The sequence below is a fragment of the Neovison vison genome, chromosome 13 (assembly GCF_020171115.1).
Source record: "Neovison vison isolate M4711 chromosome 13, ASM_NN_V1, whole genome shotgun sequence".
NCBI classification, from domain to species: domain Eukaryota; kingdom Metazoa; phylum Chordata; class Mammalia; order Carnivora; family Mustelidae; genus Neogale; species Neogale vison.
In genome coordinates, this window is record NC_058103.1 from 94,764,452 (window position 1) to 94,785,432 (window position 20,981).

General features: G+C 38.9%; 1 protein-coding gene across 1 annotated transcript; it reads right to left on the reverse strand.

Moving 5' to 3' along the window:
* Positions 1-3,857: 3,857 nt before the first annotated feature.
* LOC122893453 (olfactory receptor 4N5) lies at positions 3,858-4,784 on the reverse strand. The gene has a single exon (XM_044230451.1). It carries the CDS (start codon positions 4,782-4,784, stop codon positions 3,858-3,860), a length of 927 nt encoding a protein of 308 aa, XP_044086386.1.
* Between the last annotated feature and the right edge of the window lie 16,197 nt (positions 4,785-20,981).

Genomic DNA, 20,981 nt, shown 5'->3' on the forward strand with positions numbered 1-20,981 from the left:
TTAGATTAGTCCACCCAGATTATCCAGGATAATCTCCCCATCTGAAGGTTTATAAACAATCATATCTGCAAAGTCTTTTTGCATGTAAGGTAACATATTCACAAGTTTCTTGATAAGGGTGTTGACTTCTTTGGGAGACCATTATTCTGGTTATAACAGCTACTATGCAAAAGTCAGAAGTGTTGTGGCCCATTTCCCAGGAGAACTAGAGCCATGGAAGTGTGGCTGAGTTTCAGAGTGAGCCACAGAAGTACTGCAGATGTCTGGGCTAAGGTAGTGTGAATATGTGTATGTGTGTGTATATTCTTTGTCGTCCTTTCCTCCTACCTCATGTTAATCTAACAGTGATACTCATTTGTAAGCATCTGGAGGTCAAGTGACTCAGGGTCCTGGAAATGCAGTCTTCATGGATTAGGGTAGCCAATGATACAGAGCAAATTTGTGGAAATGAAAAGAATGGATTGAAAGGAAAATGGACATGTGATGGCACACATCCTTTTATTATTCAGTCTTTCTGGAATACAAGTGTGGTGTGTGGAATTTCTATAGACATTTTGTGACAAATTATTTTTTCAAGATTTTACTTATTTATTTGACAAAGAGAGATCACAAGTAGTCAGAGAGGCAGGCAGAGAGAGATAGAGAGAGAGAGGAAAGCAGGCTCCCTGCTGAGCAGAAAGCCCTATGTGGGGCTCGATCCCGGGACCCTGAGATCATAACCTGAGCTGGAGGCAGCGGCTTAACCCACTGAGCCACCCAGGCACCCCTTTGTGACAAATTATTAAAAAAAAGAGCATACACACAGGAGGTTTTAGAGTCTCTGGTGATACTGTGGTACTACTATACCAACACTGGACTAAGATATTATGATTTGTTTTACACTAACCATAACACTGTAATCATGGTTGATTACCAGCAGATCAACAATGAGACAAAATGAACACAAAAACTTCATTCTTTGAAATGACAGGGTCCTGACACATTTGTAAAGTTTTGGGGAGTTTATATAGGGCAAGTATTCTGAGACATCAGCTTAAAAGTTCAAGTATGGCATCTTGTACCTCAATCACTACCACAAAGAAGAAAGCATGATGTCTGGTAGTTTGCTCCAAGTTTTAGGGGCTGTACATTCCAACGTGTGTATATTACTTATTGATTGATTGACATGAGGGTTCTAGTTTTTGTGAACTTAATTCAGGAAAGCAACTTAGCAGATTTAGTACAGAGTGAAAGTAGCCTTATTACTAGGGCCGTATGTCCAGGCAAATTCTACAATATTAAAATTACCTATGTTGGGAAACAGACTATTTTTAAGGTTTTCCATATCCTAATAGGAGAATCACAGTGTAGTTTCCTAAAATTATGTAGCATGGCTATGCCATGTGTAGCAGAGAACTGTACATGAGTTGGAAATCAGCTCCTGGCTTTCTGCTATGCCCACATAGGAATGGACCATGGTAGCATAGAACTTCTACTGACTATCGAGATGGAGCTATTTTTCATATTTTTGTTCTTTTATATTAAGATCTACTAAAGAACATCACAATTTTAAAATTGTATCCTGCTATCTTTGGGTGGCATCCTCTAGGATGTAGTGTACACTCTTATTATATAAATCACATTATATGTAATTTGTTCCCAATAAGAAGAATCTTCAGGATTTTATAGGATATTCCTCCATTCTTCATTCCCTGTAATACATGTGTATAATATATGCCTTCTTTTTTCACAGCTTCAGGTTCTCTAGTTCCAGAAATTCTGGGATATGTTTCCACCAGTGATGCAGCAAGATTTCTACTAACCTCAAGCTCAGTCACTTTTCAGTTTTCTTTCCCAGAGATATAAAGGCAAGGCAAGGGAAGGTGTTACCATCCTATAAAAGGTAATTAACTTTGATCACCCAAAGAGGTAGCACTGCTACTACAACGATAAGTAGGATCATGGAAAAAAATTTTTTTTTATCCAAATTGAAATACTATCCTATTTCTGAGGTGAAAAAATGTATTGGATGGTATTACTTACAGAGATGACATTGAAAAAGAAAAGATTAGTGAACATCAAAACATAGCAATAGCACTATACAAAGTGAAACACAAGGAGAATAAAAATAATTTTTATTATATACATCTCTTTAAAAGGTAAATGACCGGGACGCCTGGATGGCTCAGTGGGTTGAAGCCTCTGCCTTCGGCTCAGGTCATGATCCCGGGGTCCTGGGATCGAGCCCTGAATCGGGCTCTCTGCTCAGCAGGGAGTCTGCTTCCCCCTCTCTCTCTGCCTGCTTCTCTGCCTACTTGTGATCTCTGTCTGTTAAATAAATAAATTAAAAAAAAAAAAAGGTAAATGACCATACACAGCAAAGGTAATAACAGTATATTGTTGAATATATTATCTCACTAGATTAACAGTAGACAGTAATATAAAACAGAACAAATACCAGGGCCAAGAGAAGGTGAATGGAAGTATACTGTTGTAACTTTCTTATGATACCCGGAAAGATATATATTGATGTTAGACTGTGATACAGTAAAATGTTCAGTATGTATTTGTAACCCTAAAATAAACACTAAAAACCTCAAGAAAAAGATAGCTAAGAGGTCAAGATTATTCATACAAAAAATTTAACTAAATAATAAGTAGAAAAAATATAAATAACACTCAAATATCCAAGAAAATACATAAAAAAGACAAAACTGATAAAAAATGAAACAAATATAAAATAAAAACATTGTCAATTTTAACTGAAACATGTCTATTTAGATATGTATAAATGAACTAATAACCTATTTAAAAGCAGAGATTATTGTATTGGATAGATGTATGTTGCATACAAGAAACCACCACTAATAATAAAGACCTATACAGACGAGAAGTGAAAGGATAGTGTAAGAAAAACTACTTTGATACGTTTCTGTTAACCAGACAGTGTTGTATCAATTTACTCTTTTATTGTAACAAATTACCACAAACTTAGTGACCTAAAATAATAAAAATTTATTATGCTACAATTCTTTAAGTCAGAAATCTGATCCAGGTCTCACTGGGCTACACTTAGTTGGCAGAATTGTATTCCTTTCTGGAGACTCTATGAAAGAATCTGTTTCCTTGCCTTTTCCAATTAAACCAAATGAAGCAGAAAATGTGAAAAAATACAAATATAAAACATCTGACAAGAAAGCAAATTTTAATCCAATCCTATAATAATAATCCTATAATATGTCATTTATTTTATAGGACTTGTCATGCATTTACATACACACACACACACACACACACACACACACATACATATACATACAAACCCAACAAGATATCATACTCTTTTTTGTACAGTCAATATTTAATAGATGCTTATTTACATATATCAATATATTCCTTTTTATGGTCTTAAAACATACTAATTCATAAGATCTTTGAATCTTTGAATACCCTTGTATTGGTCATCCTCCTCACTAGAATTTTCTGTCCCCATGCAATTCCATGGGTGTGTCTTTCAAGTTGTCTGGATATCAGCTAACCACTGCTCTAAAAGACCTTGCTTAACCACCAAAAGCAAAGCAACTAGCATATCCCAGTCAAACTCTATCATAACACTATTTTTTATTTGCTTTAGAGCACTATCACTTTCGGATATTATGGGTTGTTTTCAGTTTAATAGTTTAAACTGTGTTTATCTACCTGACTATATCCCCAAGAGACCTGGAATCTAACCTGCCTTATTCACATAGCTAGAACAGTGCCTGGAAATAAATGTAGTATTTGCTAAAATGACTGAATGATTCAGTGCATGAATAGGTGTTTTAATCAGTTCCAACTAAATTTTCTCCATTGTTGCTTGTCTAATTCTTCTATTTCATTCAGTAAGCCATGTGACGATTCAGTAACTTCTTCATGGAAGCTTTCACTTCCTGGTTGCGAAGGGTATAAATCACAGGGTTCATCAAAGGAAAGATGACCGTGTGAAAGAGAGAAACCACTTTGTCAGCTGGGAAAGCTCTGAATGGGCGAGTATAGATGAAGATGGCAGGTCCAAACATCAGAAATACAATGATAATGTGTGTGGTACATGTGGAAAGAGCCTTATTCTTCCCCTCAGAGGAATGTCCCTGCACACGGCAGAGGATGACTGCATAGGAGGTCAGAAGTCCCAGGAAGCACAGCAGGGTAAGCAGGCCACTGTTGGACACCATCAGGAGCTCCACCACAAAAGTGTCTGTGCAGGCCAGCTTGATGACCTGTGGCACATCACAGAAGAAGTTATCCAGCTTGTTTGGACCACAGAAGGGCAAGTGGAGAATAAGGGCTACTTGTACAATGGAATGAGTGAAGCCTCCAAGCCACAGAGCCAACAGCAAGGCATAGCATACTCTAGGGTTCATGACCGTGGAATAGTGCAAGGGATGACAGATGGCGATGTATCGGTCAAAGGCCATCACAACAAGAAGGAACATCTCCCCCGCCCCCAGAAAGTGCAAGAAAAAGAGCTGAGTGATACAGCCTCTGTAGGAGATTATTTTCTTCTCAGAGAGGAAGTCCACCAGCATCCTCGGAGCCACAATGAAGGAATAGGATGCATCAAGGAAAGCCAAGTTGCCCAGAAAGAAGTAGAGTGGGGCTGTGAGGCCAGGGTCTGATCTGATGGTCAGGATGATGAGGAAATTTCCGGGGAGGATGATGAGGTAGAAAACTAAGACTAACACGAAAACTAGGAGTTGAGCCTGTTGAGACTGCGTCAGACCGAGGAGGATGAATTCTGTCACCAGTGTGTTATTCTCCCTCTCCATCTCTCCTCTGTCTGCAGAATAACAAAGTATTATCTGTTATAACCACCTTTTCATCTTTTCCATAGCTCTTCTCCAGGTAATACATTTACCACATCCAACACTTGTGTAGCTGAAAAAAATGCATGTCCTATAAGTGTCTTGTGTTTTGAGTTGACCCTTCTACCCTCCATTTCTTGATCCATCCCTAATATATATATATTTTTTCATAACCACACTCTCACTCTCATTTAACCATGTGCTTCTATATAATTGTGTTCCTCTAGGACTCTGGGCTACTTTGCTTAAAGAATAGTGGAAATTTCCTGATGAAAACAGAACTTAACCATTATTAATTTGTTAGGTGTGTTGTTTTCTCAGTTAGCTGTGGTGCACTGTCTCTAATGTTTAGATTTGTTGCCGGGGTTTTGTTGCTTCTCTTCATTCCTGTAGAGCAAAGTGCTTTTGCAAGTGCTTCTTTCCTTTAGCTCCTGTAGAATTCTTAGTTCTTGGTAGTATCTGTATGTTTTGTTTTCTAAATGTGTCTTTCACTTGCTCTTATCACATTGTTCTGCTCTGGTGCCCTCGTGCACCTTTGTTCTAAACTGGTTTGGAGTCTCAAGCAAAAATCCTACATTCTCTTAACATAGAGGTATTCCCTTAGGTACATTCTTGGTTTGGATCCCAATCCTGAAACTGCTACATACCTTTTAAATCCTAATGAGTACTAATCTAGTTTTATTTGCTTACCATGTGCCTATAACCTATTTTTCCCTCAGATCTCAGAATGATAGCCAAATGATATCCTTCCCACAAATATTTCCATATAAAACATATTGGAATATATAAAATATTTTATATATCTCAACTAATATAATCAAATCATGATAGAGTTGGAATTGGTCATATAGGACATAGAGTATGACATACTCTTTGGGTAGAAGAGAAAAACAAAGCAATTATAGTTAGGATTTTTAGTTTTACAATTCTCTTCTTCATCCTTCGCAAGCGGTAAGAAAAATAAGACGTGTGTATTCCTCAGTTTAATTGATTAGGACATTAGTAATCATCATCTACCCATTGATATTACTTTATTTAGGAAGTTAATCATAATTTTGCTTGCATAAATGTTTCCCCCTTTCTGGCTGTAATCTGGTCTAAATAAGAATTCTATTTAGAATTGTATTTGTGGTCATTTTCTAATTTGTATATTACTATAATTGTAGAAACTTGTTTTGTTTTTTTAAAGATTTTCATTTATTTGACAGGGAGAGAGATCACAAGTAGGCAGAGAGGCAGGCAGAGAGAGAAAGGGGAGGAAGCAGGCTCCCTGCGGAGCATAGAGCCCAACGCGGGGCCCGATCCCAGGACCCTGGGATCACGACCTGAGCCGAAGGCAGAGGCTTTAACCCACTGAGCCACCCAGGCACCCCAAAACTTATTTTGTAAATATATACTCATATATTGTGACACCTGTACATGTTTGACTGTTGGCATGAATGAGTTAAAAAATGAAAGATTGCTAATTGTAACACAATACTGTAATGTGACAAATAACTAAAGTTCCCTTGATTTTGAATTACATGCAATAGTTATTTTTCAAAAGTACTATGAATACAATGGAGTACAGTTTAGCAATATAGAGAAATGACATATTGTAACATGCTACAATGTTGATGAACTCAAAACCATTATGCTATGTGAAAGGAACCAGTCAAGAAGGACCACATATGTTCAACTCATTTTCTGTAAATCTGTAGACAAGGCAAATTAATAAAGATAGGAAGTAGAAGAGTGGTTGCCTAGGGCTATGGGTGAAGTGAGGAATGACTGCTAATATGAGTTTTCTTTTTGGGGTGATTAAAATGCTCTAAAATTTACCATGGTGATACTTGCATAACTCTGTAAATAAACTTAAAATGATTGACTTATACATCTTAAATGGTAAATTTTATATTATGTTGATTATATCTCAATAAATTTTTTTGTAAAGATTTATTTGAGTGAGAGAGAAAATGCACAGAGTGGGGAGAGGCAGAGAGAAAGGGAGATAGCATCTTTAAGCAGACTCCCTGTGGAGTATGGAGCTGGACGCAGGTTTCTATCCCAGAAGGCCAAGATCACAACCTGAGCTGACCAGAGTTGGACACTTAAATGACTCCACCACCCAGTTGCCCCTCAATAAATCTTTTTTTTAAAGTGCGGTTATTTGTGGAAGGGAAAACTGGAGAAGTAAAAAGTCCCAATTGAAATTTGACAGAAATTTTTGATAGCATTCCTAGAAAGAAGATGTAGGAAGAGAGGAAAAAAGGAAAAAAAAAAAAAAAACTAAGGAAAAATCAACCTTAAAAAGTCCATTAAAACAAATTTAGGCAATATGCTAGTATTTTAGGGCACACGTAATAGAAACATCAGAGCATATGTTCTGTGTGATTGTAACATTTGTAACTAGCAGCTAAATGTTATGCAAAAGGAATTTATAACACATGGGCACATATCTGTGCATAGAGATACTTATTCACATATATATAAACTCTATAGTGAGTCTAAGGAACAAAACAAATGAGCAGGGGCTCCTGGGTGGCTCGGTGGGTTAAAGTCTCTGCCTTCGGCTCAGGTCATGATCCCAGTGTCCTGGGATCAAGCCCCGCATCGGGCTCTCTGCTCAGCAGGGAGCCTGCTTCCTTCTCTCTGCCTGCCTCTCTGCCTATTTGTAATCGTCTGTCAAATAAATAAATACAATCTTTAAAAAAAAAAAAAAAAACAACAAATGAGCAAAGGGGGAAAAACAAGAGAGAGGCAAACCAAGAAACAGATTTTTTTTAAAGATTTTATTTATTTATTTGACAGAGATCACAAGTAGGCAGAGAGGCAGCCAGAGAGAGAGGAGGAAGCAGGCTGCCCACAGAGCAGAGAGCCCGATGTGGGGCTCAAACCCAGGACCCTGGGATCATGACCTGAGCTGAAGGCAGAGGCTTTAACCCACTGAGCCATCCAGGAGCCTCTAAGAAACAGATTCTTAATTATAGAGAAGAAACTAACTGATGGTTACCACTGGGGAAGTGGGTAGGGCATGTGTTAAATAGATGATGGTGATTAAGATGTGCATTTGTGATGAGCATCACCCCTTGTATGGAAGTATTGAGTCATTATATTGTACACCTGGAACTAATACTACACTGTATGTTAACTAACTGGAATTTTTTTTTTTAAAAGCCTAAAAACAAAAGAAATAAGAAAAAAATATCTTTGCAATCCTTGAAATTATCTGAGGAGTTTTCTTCTGTCTTTCACCCAGAATGCCTCCACATTCATTTCTTATTCTGTCTCTAGAAACCTATAGAAACCTGCTCTCAGGAAAGTCAGTCAATTGCTCCTTCTAACTATTCTTAGTCTTTGTGCTTTCCAGGTGCTCACTGACAGTTATTTCATGCTTTTCTGAGTTTGACAATTCCAAGCCACAGGAAGCATTCTAAGAGTTACAGTCTCCCACTCTTCCTCTGCTTTGTTTTTCCAGATCCACTTCTATTCCCTGTTAGTAACAGATGGAATTGCATACCACTTCCCCCTTTAACCCACTTTGTTTTCCCATTCTCATTTATATACCTTCTGTTCCTGTGCTTTTCAAATTGTGCTCATCACAGAGACTGAGGACAGACATGCATCAGAGGAACATTACTCTACATAAAATGAATTCCTGTAGAAAAGAAGCCCAAAACAGTGACTCTCACAGAGACCAGTATTTTGCTCTTGTCAGGGCAAAGAAGTATTGTCAATGTGGGCCCAGATAGAGACCTGAATGTTTTCATCATCCCTAACCTTGTTATGTCAACTGGTAGAAAAACACATCTGGCATTGAAGATGTGCAGGTGGAGAGGGGGCTCATATCCTCCCCTCTTTCTCAGAGTGCAGACAAAGCATCCACAAGGCCTCACTGAGGATGCCTGGATTCCAGCTGCCATCAGATCAGCTCCTGCAACCAGGTGTTTGGGGACTGATCACCTTCCTAGCATCTCCTCCTTCATCTCTCCCCATTCATTTCCTCTTGCTTCTTTTTTATTTTTCTCATTTGCCCATTCTCTTTCTACTAGTTCTATTTTACACACTCATTTTCTCAGTTATTCTTTTTACATTTGCCTTACTTTTTATTCCTTTATTTTCCAGGCAGTTTCTCTCCATCGACCTTTTGCTTTTCCTTCCTCATTGCTCTCTTTCTTGTCATTCTCTTTCTTTCTCTCATTTACCCACATTCTTGGAGTCTTAATTCATTTCCACTCTGTTTTGTGCATGTATTCTATCATTACATTCAATGCCCATCTTTCCATCAATTCTGAGATGATAGATTATTTTTCTCTGAGGTAAAAGGAACAGGGCACATGCTTCCTAAGTGTTCCATTCCAATAGATTTTTCTACAGATAAGAAGCTTGACTTCCTTTCGCTGATAAGACTTTGTTCCTGAACATTATCCTTTTTGAAATTTACTTAGTCTCATCCACTCATTAATTACTTCACATTCTCTTCTCAAACATTTTGTCTCAAACTCATTCTGACAAAAATAAATTGATTTTTGTGCTCTGAAGTTAATCTCCTTAAAACCACCCTGCCAACATGAATCCATTTAATAAATGTTTGAAAATGACAGGGTGGTTTCTGGGGCAACTGGGTGGCTCAGTTGGTTGAGTGGCACGCTCTTGATTTTGACTCAGGTCATGATCTCAAGGACATGGGATTGAGCCCTGAGTAGGGGTCTGGGCTCAATGGGGTGTCTACTTGAGATTCTCTCCCTCTTCCTCTGCCTCTCACCTTGGCGAGCATTCTCTCTCTCTAAAATGACAGTGTGTCTTCTCACTCTGTATTCATACCCTTTGTAATTTTTTCCTTTTTTTATTTTTTAAAAGATTTTATTTGTTTATTTGTCAGAGAGAGAGAATGATTGAGCACAGGCAGGAAGAGCAGCAGGTAGAAGGAGAAACAGGCTCCTTGCTGAGCAAGGAGCCCAGTGTAGGACTCGATTCCAGGACCTTGGATCATGACCTGAGCTGAAAGCCAACACTTAACAGACTGAGCCACCCTTTATAAATTTTTAAATTTATACCACCCTTTTTAAAATTATTAAAATACAGTCTTAAACACTTCTGCAAGTTTTGAAATATGTGGATCAAGCTGAAGAACATAAAAAAATATTTAATTGATACTAAACTTGAGGATTATATAAAACTTTATTCAGTTACTCAAATCTTCACTCAGACAACTACTTATCAATTCAATAGGATAGCTAAATTAGATGATGGAAACCTCTATCATCTTTTATTATTTTGTGGGTTTTTTTTTTAAATATATTTTGTGGTTTTTAGATACTATCAGAAATGTTCCAGGAAGAACTCTGCTTTGGGAATTATTCTATCTTATTTAAGCTACTATTTCTCTAACTTGGGGAGCACATAACCTTAGCAAGTCATTTAGTCTTTTAAAATCTGAATTTTTTTAATCTTTAAGGGAGGAATAATAAATCTCTTCTTTCTCCTGCATAGGGTTGATATGAAAATCAAAGGAATGGGTTAGTAGCCACATTATATCCACATAAACAACTAAGAAAGCACTCAGTGATTAGAAAAATTATAGTGAAAAATGCTAAGTGGACCTTGTGTCAGTAGATTTTTTTGTCATTGTGCTGGAGTTAATCCCAGAGATGCTGACTGCGTAAATCTTGGTCATTTTGAGGTAAAACTTGTGTTGTTTCAAGGAAGAGTGTAAATTGTTTATTTGCATTGTTTCTTAAGCATAATGAATGTAGTAAGCCTGGGGAGGTCTTGTTTTAGAATTCAGGTAATATTTGTGAATCAAGTCTAGTTTTAAGATCCTTAACTCTGAGCTTTGTATTTGTACATGTTAGGACCACATTCAAGAGAAGAAACTCAGGCCAACTGAGTGTGGTAACCAAGAGGTTTGTAAACTTGTGAAATCAGTGAAGTTTGTTTCTGGACTCAGCCTACCCCTTCTAACTTGTGATTCCCAATTTTCTTCTCCCCCTTATCTCTGATTTACAATAGGAAAAACCTAGTCATTTGTGTGATACTCAAATGTAAATCCAGGTGGTGAATCTCCCAAGGCTGTTGGCATGTTCACGTCTTTATAATAGTACAATTAAGGATTTTAACCCCTTTAATATAATACTAAACATCAGGACATGCAGGATGTATATTTGAGGGACAAGGTAGAAAATGCTATATGTCTGAATTTAGAACTTACCCTTTTCCTGTTTCTGCAGGATTATTCCATTCTCATGCATTTTAAGGCAGCAAATGTCTCAGACAAATAGTATGGTTTTCTTTGTATTCTTCCTCTCAATTCCTTCTAAATATGAAGAATGACCAAAAATTTCACCTTCTTAGGTCTCCACTGCTAGTCTCAAACAGGGGCTGTCCTCTTCCTTCTGATGAAAAGGAGATTACCTGATCATTTCTGAAATTTTTGTCAAATATATGTTCTCATGGTGGGACATTGTAAATTCTGAAATCTGCTGTGTCATTCGTGATGCAATAGGGAATATGCTTTGGGGTTTTTCAGCTACCTTAATCATGCAGGTGTTTCCAATGGGAATTATTAGAATGTCAAGTAGAATTTGAAGAGGAAAAAGACAAGAACATTTTAAGGATTAAAAATACTCAAAACATGTGCTAGCTAAGATCCCACTGGATCATGTCAGCATTTTAAATTTGACATTTTAACAGTGACAGTGAAATGGCACACATTTATTAAGCATAATGAAAGTAGTAATCCTGGGGAGATTATAAATCTTTTTATATAATTCATATACATGATGAGAAGGCAATAGTGTTTAGTAAGAGGTTACTAGTGACACTAAGTCAATATAAGTATGTTAGTATCTGCATATTTTGGGTGCAAAAAAGTTAGGTAGAGAGAGAGTATATTATGCTCCAGAAAGCTTTTTCAGGAATAATTCCACTTAAATAAGAGAACTTGATGGTGTCTTATACACTAGTTTTTTTTGTTTTTGTTTTTTTAAATGTATTTAATGATTGTATTTATTTGAGAGAGAGAGAGTGAACAAGAGAGACAGCAGGAGTAGGGGAAGAAGGGCAGAAGGAGAGGGAGAAACAGACTCACTACAGAGCAGGGACTCCCACAATGGGCTCCATTACCAGACTCCATTTTGGGGCTCCAGGATCATGAGCTGAAGGCAGATGCTTAACTGACTGAGCCACCCAGAAACCCCTACACATATACACTAGTTCTTTTAGAAATATGCTCTCCCAAAGAAGAATTACTCTATTCTGATCTTGGTATTTATAGTTATTCACTTTTTTGAATATGTAGTTCCTATGTTCTGCCATAGCAAATGAAGGTCTTTGTCTTTTTTAACTAAAGAACATTACTTAAAGTGTCACCTTCGCGAGGTGGGGATCCTGGTGATCGGAGCTGAAGTGATGGAGGGACTACCGGCTGGGTGATCAGTAGATGCCTTTATATCTTATAATCACTTCTTTTATACCTTCCACAAGATCCGATTACAAACGGGATATAGATTTATGTGCAGGGCGAGGGCTACATGTGAGGTGTGATTTACATGCAGGCAGTCAAGTGAGACAAATGAACGATTATCTCTTAGCTTTAAATGACAAGAACAAGTTAAGGATTCTCCACACTTATCAGATCTATCTAAAGGAGGACATGAAAACACTCCAGAGATCCTCCCATGTTTATTGTGGGCATCCACCGAGAAAACTCTTGCCCTCCATCTCCTGGAGTTTTCTTACAGGATTCAACATCACTCCAGGCACACTAGCGAGGATCTGGGTGGTGTTCCAACAATTCCCCCTTTTGTTTTTTAATTGCAACATCTTAAGAGCCAATTCCAAGCTAGGTGCCTATTTGTTCACTGGTCATTTGAGGAGACAGTACCTTATAAGAAATATACATAAACATATTAGCAAGGTAACTTCTGCCCCAGAAACAGAATGAATAATACTCTGAAACCAAGCTCAAGGGTCAAGGCCCTGCAGTGCCTCAGCAGTCCCTGTAGCGAGGTTCTCATAAGGAAGGCCTGGCAATTTGTTCGAAAAGTTTCAAAAATCTCCTCTGGAGCTCTTAGATGTCAAGAGATACATTCTGGGACGCCTGGGTGGCTCAGTTGGTTAAGCAGCTGCCTTCGGCTCAGGTCATGATCCCAGGGTCCTGGGATCGAGTCCCACATCGGGTTCCTTGCTTGGCAGGGAGCCTGCTCCTCCCTCTGCCTCTGCCTGCCATTCTGTCTGCCTGTGCTCGCTCTCTCTCCCTCTCTCTCTCTGACAAATAAATAAAATCTTTAAAAAAAAAAAAAAAAAAAGAGATACATTCCCTCATAAGTCTTATAAATGCTATTTGATCTTATCCCATTCATAACAAATACTATTATATTTTCAGGGGTAATACAGAAAGATGTCACATTCCAATCACAAGTGAGTACAATTTGTTGTTATAAATTAAGGACCTGAGGGGCGCCTCGGTGGCTCAGTGGGTTAAAGCCCCTGCCTTTGGCTCAGGTCATGATCTCAGAGTCCTGGGATTGGGCCCCGCATTGGGCTCTCTGCTCAGCAGGGAGCCTGCTTCCCCCAACCCCTGCCGCCTCTCTGCCTACTTGTGATCTCTCTGCCAAATAAATAAAATCTTAATAAATAAATAAATAAAGGACCTGTTCTCCTAACCAAGTCACAGCCTACTGTAGTTTTGCTACACAATTTTCTAAATCCTCATTTATTTTTAGTCCTCATTTATTTTGTGTAGTCCATAATTCATGGGATTGACTTTGCCATTGTTCTACATATGTATGCATTTGAACTGATGTCTGCAAGGCAATCCTAGCTACTGCAGCTACAGGAGTTATAGCAATCAGAATAATAAGGCCAAATATTATTCATTCTATAAGTCTTATTGATCGGGTCAGAAGATAAGAAACTACCTTTGTCGTAAGACCTTCTATTGGAGAATGTTGATGTTCTCCAGTGAGATTTACAGGAAGCCCAATGTTTTTTTCTGGCCTTCAGAATGATAATACTATCCTTAGTGGCATTAAACGGTACAAATGAATTCATGAAAGTGTATAATTTACATGATGTACATTCAACCCTTCTAAGAGTTTCATTAAATTGTAAAGGTCCAAGAGCAAAAACATAAGGTATTAGTAAACAAGCATGAGTATAAAAGGACACATTGTAATCAAATGAGTAAGTGGAACTCGACTGTTGATTGTTCCTGAGAAACTGCCTTTCCAATATTCAGGAGGTTGTGTGGCAGTGGCCAATTTCCAGATATCAGGTTGTTCAGGATATAATTGATCATTATATTTAAGGCGAGGCCATGGTGAAGATAATCCTCCTTCATGCCAAGCCATCAAACTGCGTGTGTGGTGTTCCCAATGAGTGGTGTTGCCAATCCATAGTATCTTTTGTATATTGTCACACAGTGTTATTGTCCTCTGTACAATTGTGAGAGAATCGCCCATGTGGACCCCAATCAATGAAGTAATGAGTGTGATTGTTTATTTTCATACTCAATAATTTCCCATGGGATGAGCAGCAGTCACTCCACCAAATAGGCATATATCTCCAATGTTTATAAGATACAGATTGACATTGAGATACAGGAGGTTTACCTTGTATAGTAATGTTCACATCTGTAAAATTAAGAGACATGGCCTCCAAAAGTCCTAACAGTGTTTGTGATTGTTTTGTAGCAAAGTCTAAGCCAAGTCTGCAAGGCCAATGGAATGCAAGAAGTGCCTCCTGAACAGATAGGAAGCGTTCTATATCCTAAAGAAATGTTAAAAGGGGTACCTTCATCTTGAGGATGTTTTGGGCCCTATTGTCTCCAAGGAGAGGGCATATGTATAGAATCATTTGTGTATATTTTAGGCCCCTTTTCACTCCATTCAGCCAAGCATAAGAGTGGTGGATGAGGTATCCAGGCCCAATATATATAATTTCCGCTTACTGCTGGTATACAGGTCAGAAGAGCAACTATAGCCAAAAGCAAGTTCTCAGGGGTCTGTGGGCTTCTGGAAGATCATAAAACTGCTTCTCTTTTATCTGACAGGGCCTTAATCTGACCCCATGTGGGTGGATCGTCCCTACGCCGATATGGTCAGGGTCTCTTCTTATGCAGGGACAGCACATGCATCTTGTGAGTGACCTCCTATGTATCTTATATTTCTGGATCTTTCTCAGACATCAGGGGTGCAGTGGTTATTGGCAGGGTCATTGGTTTTCCAGGGCCTGATGAGCCAAGGAGGAAGCCATAGTGTTTCAGAGGGTCTATCACCAGAATCTGAGGAAATCAGAGCAGACCCTCTGCCTTTCCTTAATAGGAGGCCAGGGAGCCATTCATTAAAAGATTTGAACCAAATAGGAAAGATGCTTCAAGGGATCGCTGTGACTGTGAGAAGTGTTTTTCTGCCGCTGTCTGAATGTCGCCTCGGGGTAAATTCAGAAAATTAAGAGTGGAAAAAGAGAGTGCTAAAACATCCTTGTGGGTTCCTCTTCTTTGTTTTTTAATAATTGCAGTTTTAGTGTACGATGAACTCGTTCAACTATACCTTGTCCTTGTGGGTTATAAGGTATACCTGTAATATGATGAACCTGACAATCAGAACAAAAGGCAGTAAATTTGTGGCTTGTGTAAGCTGGTGCATTATCAGTTTTTATGGAAGTAGGGACTCCCATAACACTAAAACATTACAATAGAGTAGAGCAGACGGCCATAAAGGACTCAGAGGACTGAGGAACTGCTCCAAGAAATTTAGAAAATATATCAATAACAACATGTAAATAAGGTTGATGAGGAAAGAGATGGAAATGAGTTACCTCCATTTGCCATAGTTCATTGGCCTGTGAGCCATGAGGATTGGCTCCTGAAGGGTATGGGCGGCAGTGCAAAGGTGCACAAATAGGACAGGATTGAACAACATTATGCGGCTTTCAAAGTGGAATGTGGTATAGGTTGTGCAGTCAATTAGCATTAGCACGCAAAACTGAGTGTCCATCAGCAGGTGATGTGAAAATAGGACATGTCAGGATATCTGCTTGACGGTCACCTTCTACCATGGGTCCTGGGAGAGAAAATGGGCCCTAATATGGGTGACATAGAGAGGATGGGAACGTGATTGTACAAGGGACTGTAGTTTTGTGAGAAGGTGTAACATGTTTTTTTGTGTTGTAGATATATGAGCTGTTTCAGTGGTGGGAAAGAGACTAACTCCATAAGCAGAATCAAAAACGATGTTAAGTGCAGAAGACATAGGAGTTAACAGAGCAGTAAGAAAAAATACTTCTGTTTGTTGCACTGATGCATACTTGCTTTGAATTGAGAGGCTTAAACCAGGTCCAGGTCCTTTTCCAGTCGAGAAGCTATCAATATAATACACAGGAGCACCTGAAATTGGACTAGTTTTACAGATATTAAAAACTATACATGATGTCTTCTTTAGGAAATGCTATAATTTACCTGCAGGGTAATGGTTTCCAATGGTTCCAGAATATCCTGCTAAAGCATTAAGGGGATGATCATTCAAGGGAAAGAGGGAAGAAAAATGTTTTATAGAGATAGGAAGAATGATAACATGAGGGTCGTATCCTGATATTTGAAGACATCTGGTTTGGCCATGGATCACGAGATCTGTATTTCAAGTAGATCCATTCTAAAGCAGAGTCTTATTGAGCTATAACCCCATAGGTGAATGGGGAGTAGGGAACACAAGTAACAGTAAGGTAATGCAGGATCATATCGATGCAAGAACACTTGATGAAGGCGTTCTTCAAGGAACTGAAGTTTCTGTTCAGCCTGCAGTGTTAAGCTTCGAGAATTATCAAGGTTAGGGTCTTCTTCAAGAGCGGCAAATAGAAAAAAAAAAAAAAATGGAAAATAGATTTGTAAGTTGATGTGTGGGAATACCCAACATTGGGAGTAACCAATTAATATCTTCTAATAATTTTAAAAAACCATTTAGAGTACTTAAAGTATCTTGATGAATGGAAAACTTTAGGGGTTAAACAGTGGTACATTCTGTCATATGACCTAAATAGGAGAAGGGTGGAGTAAATTGTACCTTTTGGGGACCTATTATAAGACCAGCCTGTTGCAGGTAGTGTTGAGTATTTGAAAACAATTGAAGTAAGACCTCTGGGGTGGGGCTGCTAGTAAGATATCATCCATGTAACAAAGAATATAACATTTAATTGTTGAATGGGCTCAAGAATCTTTCCTACAAAATACTGGCACATCCTAGGAGAGTTAGTCATGCCTTGAGGGAGAACTTTCCTTTGAAATCTTTGTAAACGTTCATGTTGATTTACTGTTGGAATTGAAAACACAATACACTCTTGTCTGAGGGGTGGATAGGAATAGTGTAAAAGCAGTCTTGTAAATCCAGAACTACTAAAGGCCATTAAGTAGGTATAAAAGAGGGAGCAGGAAGTCCTGGTTGTAATGAACCCATAGTTACCATTGCAGCATTAATATTACAGAGATCTATTAATAATCTCCATTTGCCTGACCTTTTCTTTGCAACAAAAATTGGAGAATTCCAAAGAGAAAAAGAAGGTTCAATATGACCCTTTTCCAACTGTTCTTGAGTTAAACCTTTTAGAGCTTTCAGTTTTTCTAACTTGAGGGCCCATTGGGGGGTCCAAATAGCTCGTTACTTTTCCAGGTGATTAGAATTGATGAAGGGGCTTTATCAACCCCAACGGCCCCTATATAAACCCCAGCCCAGTGCAAGCATCATTAGGCTTAAGATCTACAGGTTCAGGCACTCCTTGTAAGTTTTTACCTAAGCCTTTCTCAGGAATATACCCCATATTTTTCATCATGTTTTTTACAAGTCAGGATGTAGGTATGTGAATTTCAGCATCCCATTTTTGTAATAAATCTCATCCCCACAGATTAATAGGTACAAGGCAATGAAAGGTTGAATATGACCTTGTAATCCCTCCGGGCCTGTACAGGGCAGAGGTTGGCTGCTTTGTCTCAATTTTTGAGTAGTTACATAGCCAAGACCCTCAAGGGCCTAATCAGCATGCATTGTAGGCCATTAGTGTGGCCAACATTTTCGAGCAATGATAGGGATATCTGCTTTAGAATCTAAAGGCCCTTCAAATTTCATCCCTTAATAGAAAGCTTCATTTGGGGTTGACTTCCTTCAAACAGTTTCTTAGAAAAATGAATCTTTTTATTAGTTCTGCTGAATCCTCCTTCCCTAAAATTTGAAGATTGAATAGGCATAATTTAGGGGAGTAACAGAAGTTGGGGGACTCCTTCACTGGCTGAAAGGGTCCAAGGAACAGTGACAGAAACTGTAATTTGAATCTCATCATAATAATCGGAGTCTGTAACTCCAGTATGTACCGTAACTCCCTTCTTAGTTAAACTACTACATCCAAGCAGGAGACCAACCATATTTGGGGGTATAGGTTCATATAGGTTTGCTGACAATTTATAAAGACATTGAGATGGATATATAAAGCAAGCCTTAGGGAGAGGGTTGTCAAGACAAGCGCTCCCCTGAGTAGTGGGGACTAAGTCCATTACTGAGAGTCGCTGCTGGGTACAAACTGAATAGTTATTGGGGCCTGGGGTTGGCCCCTTAGGAAGTTTCCCTGATGAGGGTTCCCCAAAGGATTTCCATCTTTATCGGTTTAGGCTTAAATTCCTTGGCCCAGTGTTTGCTTCATCGACAGTGGGGACAAACATTAGGGTGTTGAACATTGGATTTACTCAGGCAATTGGAAGAAGAGAGGGTAACCAGACAGGGAGGGAGATGGTATTTTTTTTTTTTTTTATGTGTCCTGTTTGTTCACAATTAAAACATTTTGCCTGCAATTGTTTTTGAACAGCCATGGTTTCTAACGCTATTACTCAGGCCTGATGTTTAAAGGATTCTACATTATGACAAGCTTTTAATAATCCATGACACTGCCAGATTCTCTAAAAGGTCAAATCAGGGCCTGGCACTCTTCATTAGCATTATCATATGGTAGTTGTCTTCAGAGTATTTCCTGAATTTTTTCTCCTCTTATCTGCTTTTCCAATAATTCTTTTAATCTGCCAATAAAATCAATGTATGGCTCTGTAGTCCCTTGTATTTTTTGTATAACTGGCAGTATAATCAGTACCCAAATTAATTTTTTGCCAGGCTTGTAAGGCCACATCATATACATGGGGAAGGGCTGCAGGAGGGATGTTATGAGTTTGATGATTAGAAGTCATCCAAGCTCCTGTTCCCATGAGCATATTGTAAGTAACAGCTGCTACATTCCTCTCTGTCCTAAACTCCTGACCTTTCCATGTGCCTCCTCCCAAAGCCACATCTTCCATTGTAGAAATTCAGAAGAGGTTAATACCATTTTAGCTATTAGTTGAAAATCATAGGGAATCCAGGAGGCATTATTGCCCCAACTGGATAAATATCATAACAATAAGAAGTAGGCCCATACATGGAACATGCCTTTTCAAGTTCTCTTACAGTCTCCATCGGCATCCCATCATAAGTATTTGGCCCATTAGCCTGAAAAGTTACAGGGAAAACTAAGTGCAGCTCATGGGGGCAAGATGGTATAGAAAGAGAGTATAGAAATAGAATTTTGTTTTTTAGGTTTTTTTGGTTCTAATTGTAACATGCTTAAATTATCATCCAACCCAGTGTCATTTCCCTCATCCCCAAAGAGATCTGTGCTATTTCCTTGTCCTCATCCCTGGAGGAAATCATAGGTGCCATGGCCAAAGGAGAAACATGGCATTTGTCCTTTTTGCCAGAAAATAATTTTTTATTTTCGGTGTGAATTTGTAGGGTTGTTTCATCATCTAACTCATATGTATGCAGAGAGGCAGCTGTTTCAGCCTTAAGACCCTCTTCCTTACGTTCCCCTCTGATGAGGGAACAGGAGGCTGGCTGAGGACAAAGCAAAAGCTGTCACCCCGTCTCCACCTGCTCCCCTTGGTAATGTGGGTGGCATTCCTCAGGCACCCCTGACTGCCTTAAGTGAGAAACAAATAGTTAACTTGCAGAAATCATATCCTACAAGACAGGTAGTTTACAAATGTCCTAGAGATCTACAAACAAAGAAGTTACCTTATCAATAGCACAATTTCCAGAAGCAAATAACTCAGTTCCTCAAGCCTTAAATAAAGTTAAATTTCTTCTAAACCTAAACCTCAGTAACAAGGACACTTGATAGGAGAAATGTGAAACTTTATCTCTAGATCTCCAAGATAGTGTTGAGAATCATTCCCAAGCATATGGCCCACTGATATACATCTAAAGGGTCTCACAAGAAGATTTTTACTACTAGTACTAAATAACATTTCTCCCAACAATAGCTAGCCCCTCAAGGTCTTGGAGACCTTGCTTCCAAAATTCCTTAGAGACCAACATCACCCCCTTTGTCCTCACCTACCCAACTCCTGTGTATATAATCAGCCACTCCTCAGGATAACAGAGCAGCAGCTCTTCCTGCCCACAGGTCCTGTCCCCATGCTTTAATAAACCACCATTTTGCACCAAAGATGTCTCAAGAATTCTTTCTTGGTCATTGGCTCTGGACCTCAGCCCACCGAACCTCACCTAGATTCTAGAACTTCATCACCTCTAAGAATTAAAATTACCATTTTTACCAATGCCCATGTAACCCAAAACTCCACAGGAATTTTTTCACCTTGTCCATAAGCCTTCTCTACATTATGGCATGTGTGCTCCCAAATTGTCTTTTCCAATGTTCCTTCATCAGGAAACCAAGGATTATATTTGCAAATAACATTCAGACAAGTTCTTCATTAACGTCTGGATACTCAAGCGCCTACCCAAGATAAAGGGTGTTGTATTAATGCTAGAAAAGGCTGGGTCCACTTTGATTTTGCCCCATCATTCTCACTTAACTCCTTCTGGGAGGGTCTCAGGATCACTGCATGACTGTTCATCGATTTCAGGTCCCTGTTTGGGCACCAGTTGTCACCTTCTCAAGGTCCGGATCCTGGTGATTGGAGCTGAAGTGATGGGGGGACTACCAACTGATGATCAGTAGTCGCCTTTATCTCTTACAATCACTTCTTGTATACCTTCCACAAGATCTGATTACAAACAGGATGTAGATTTATATGCAGGGTGTGGGCTGTGTGTGAGATGTGATTTGCATGCAGGCAATCAAGTGAGACAAGTGAACAGCAACGATGAT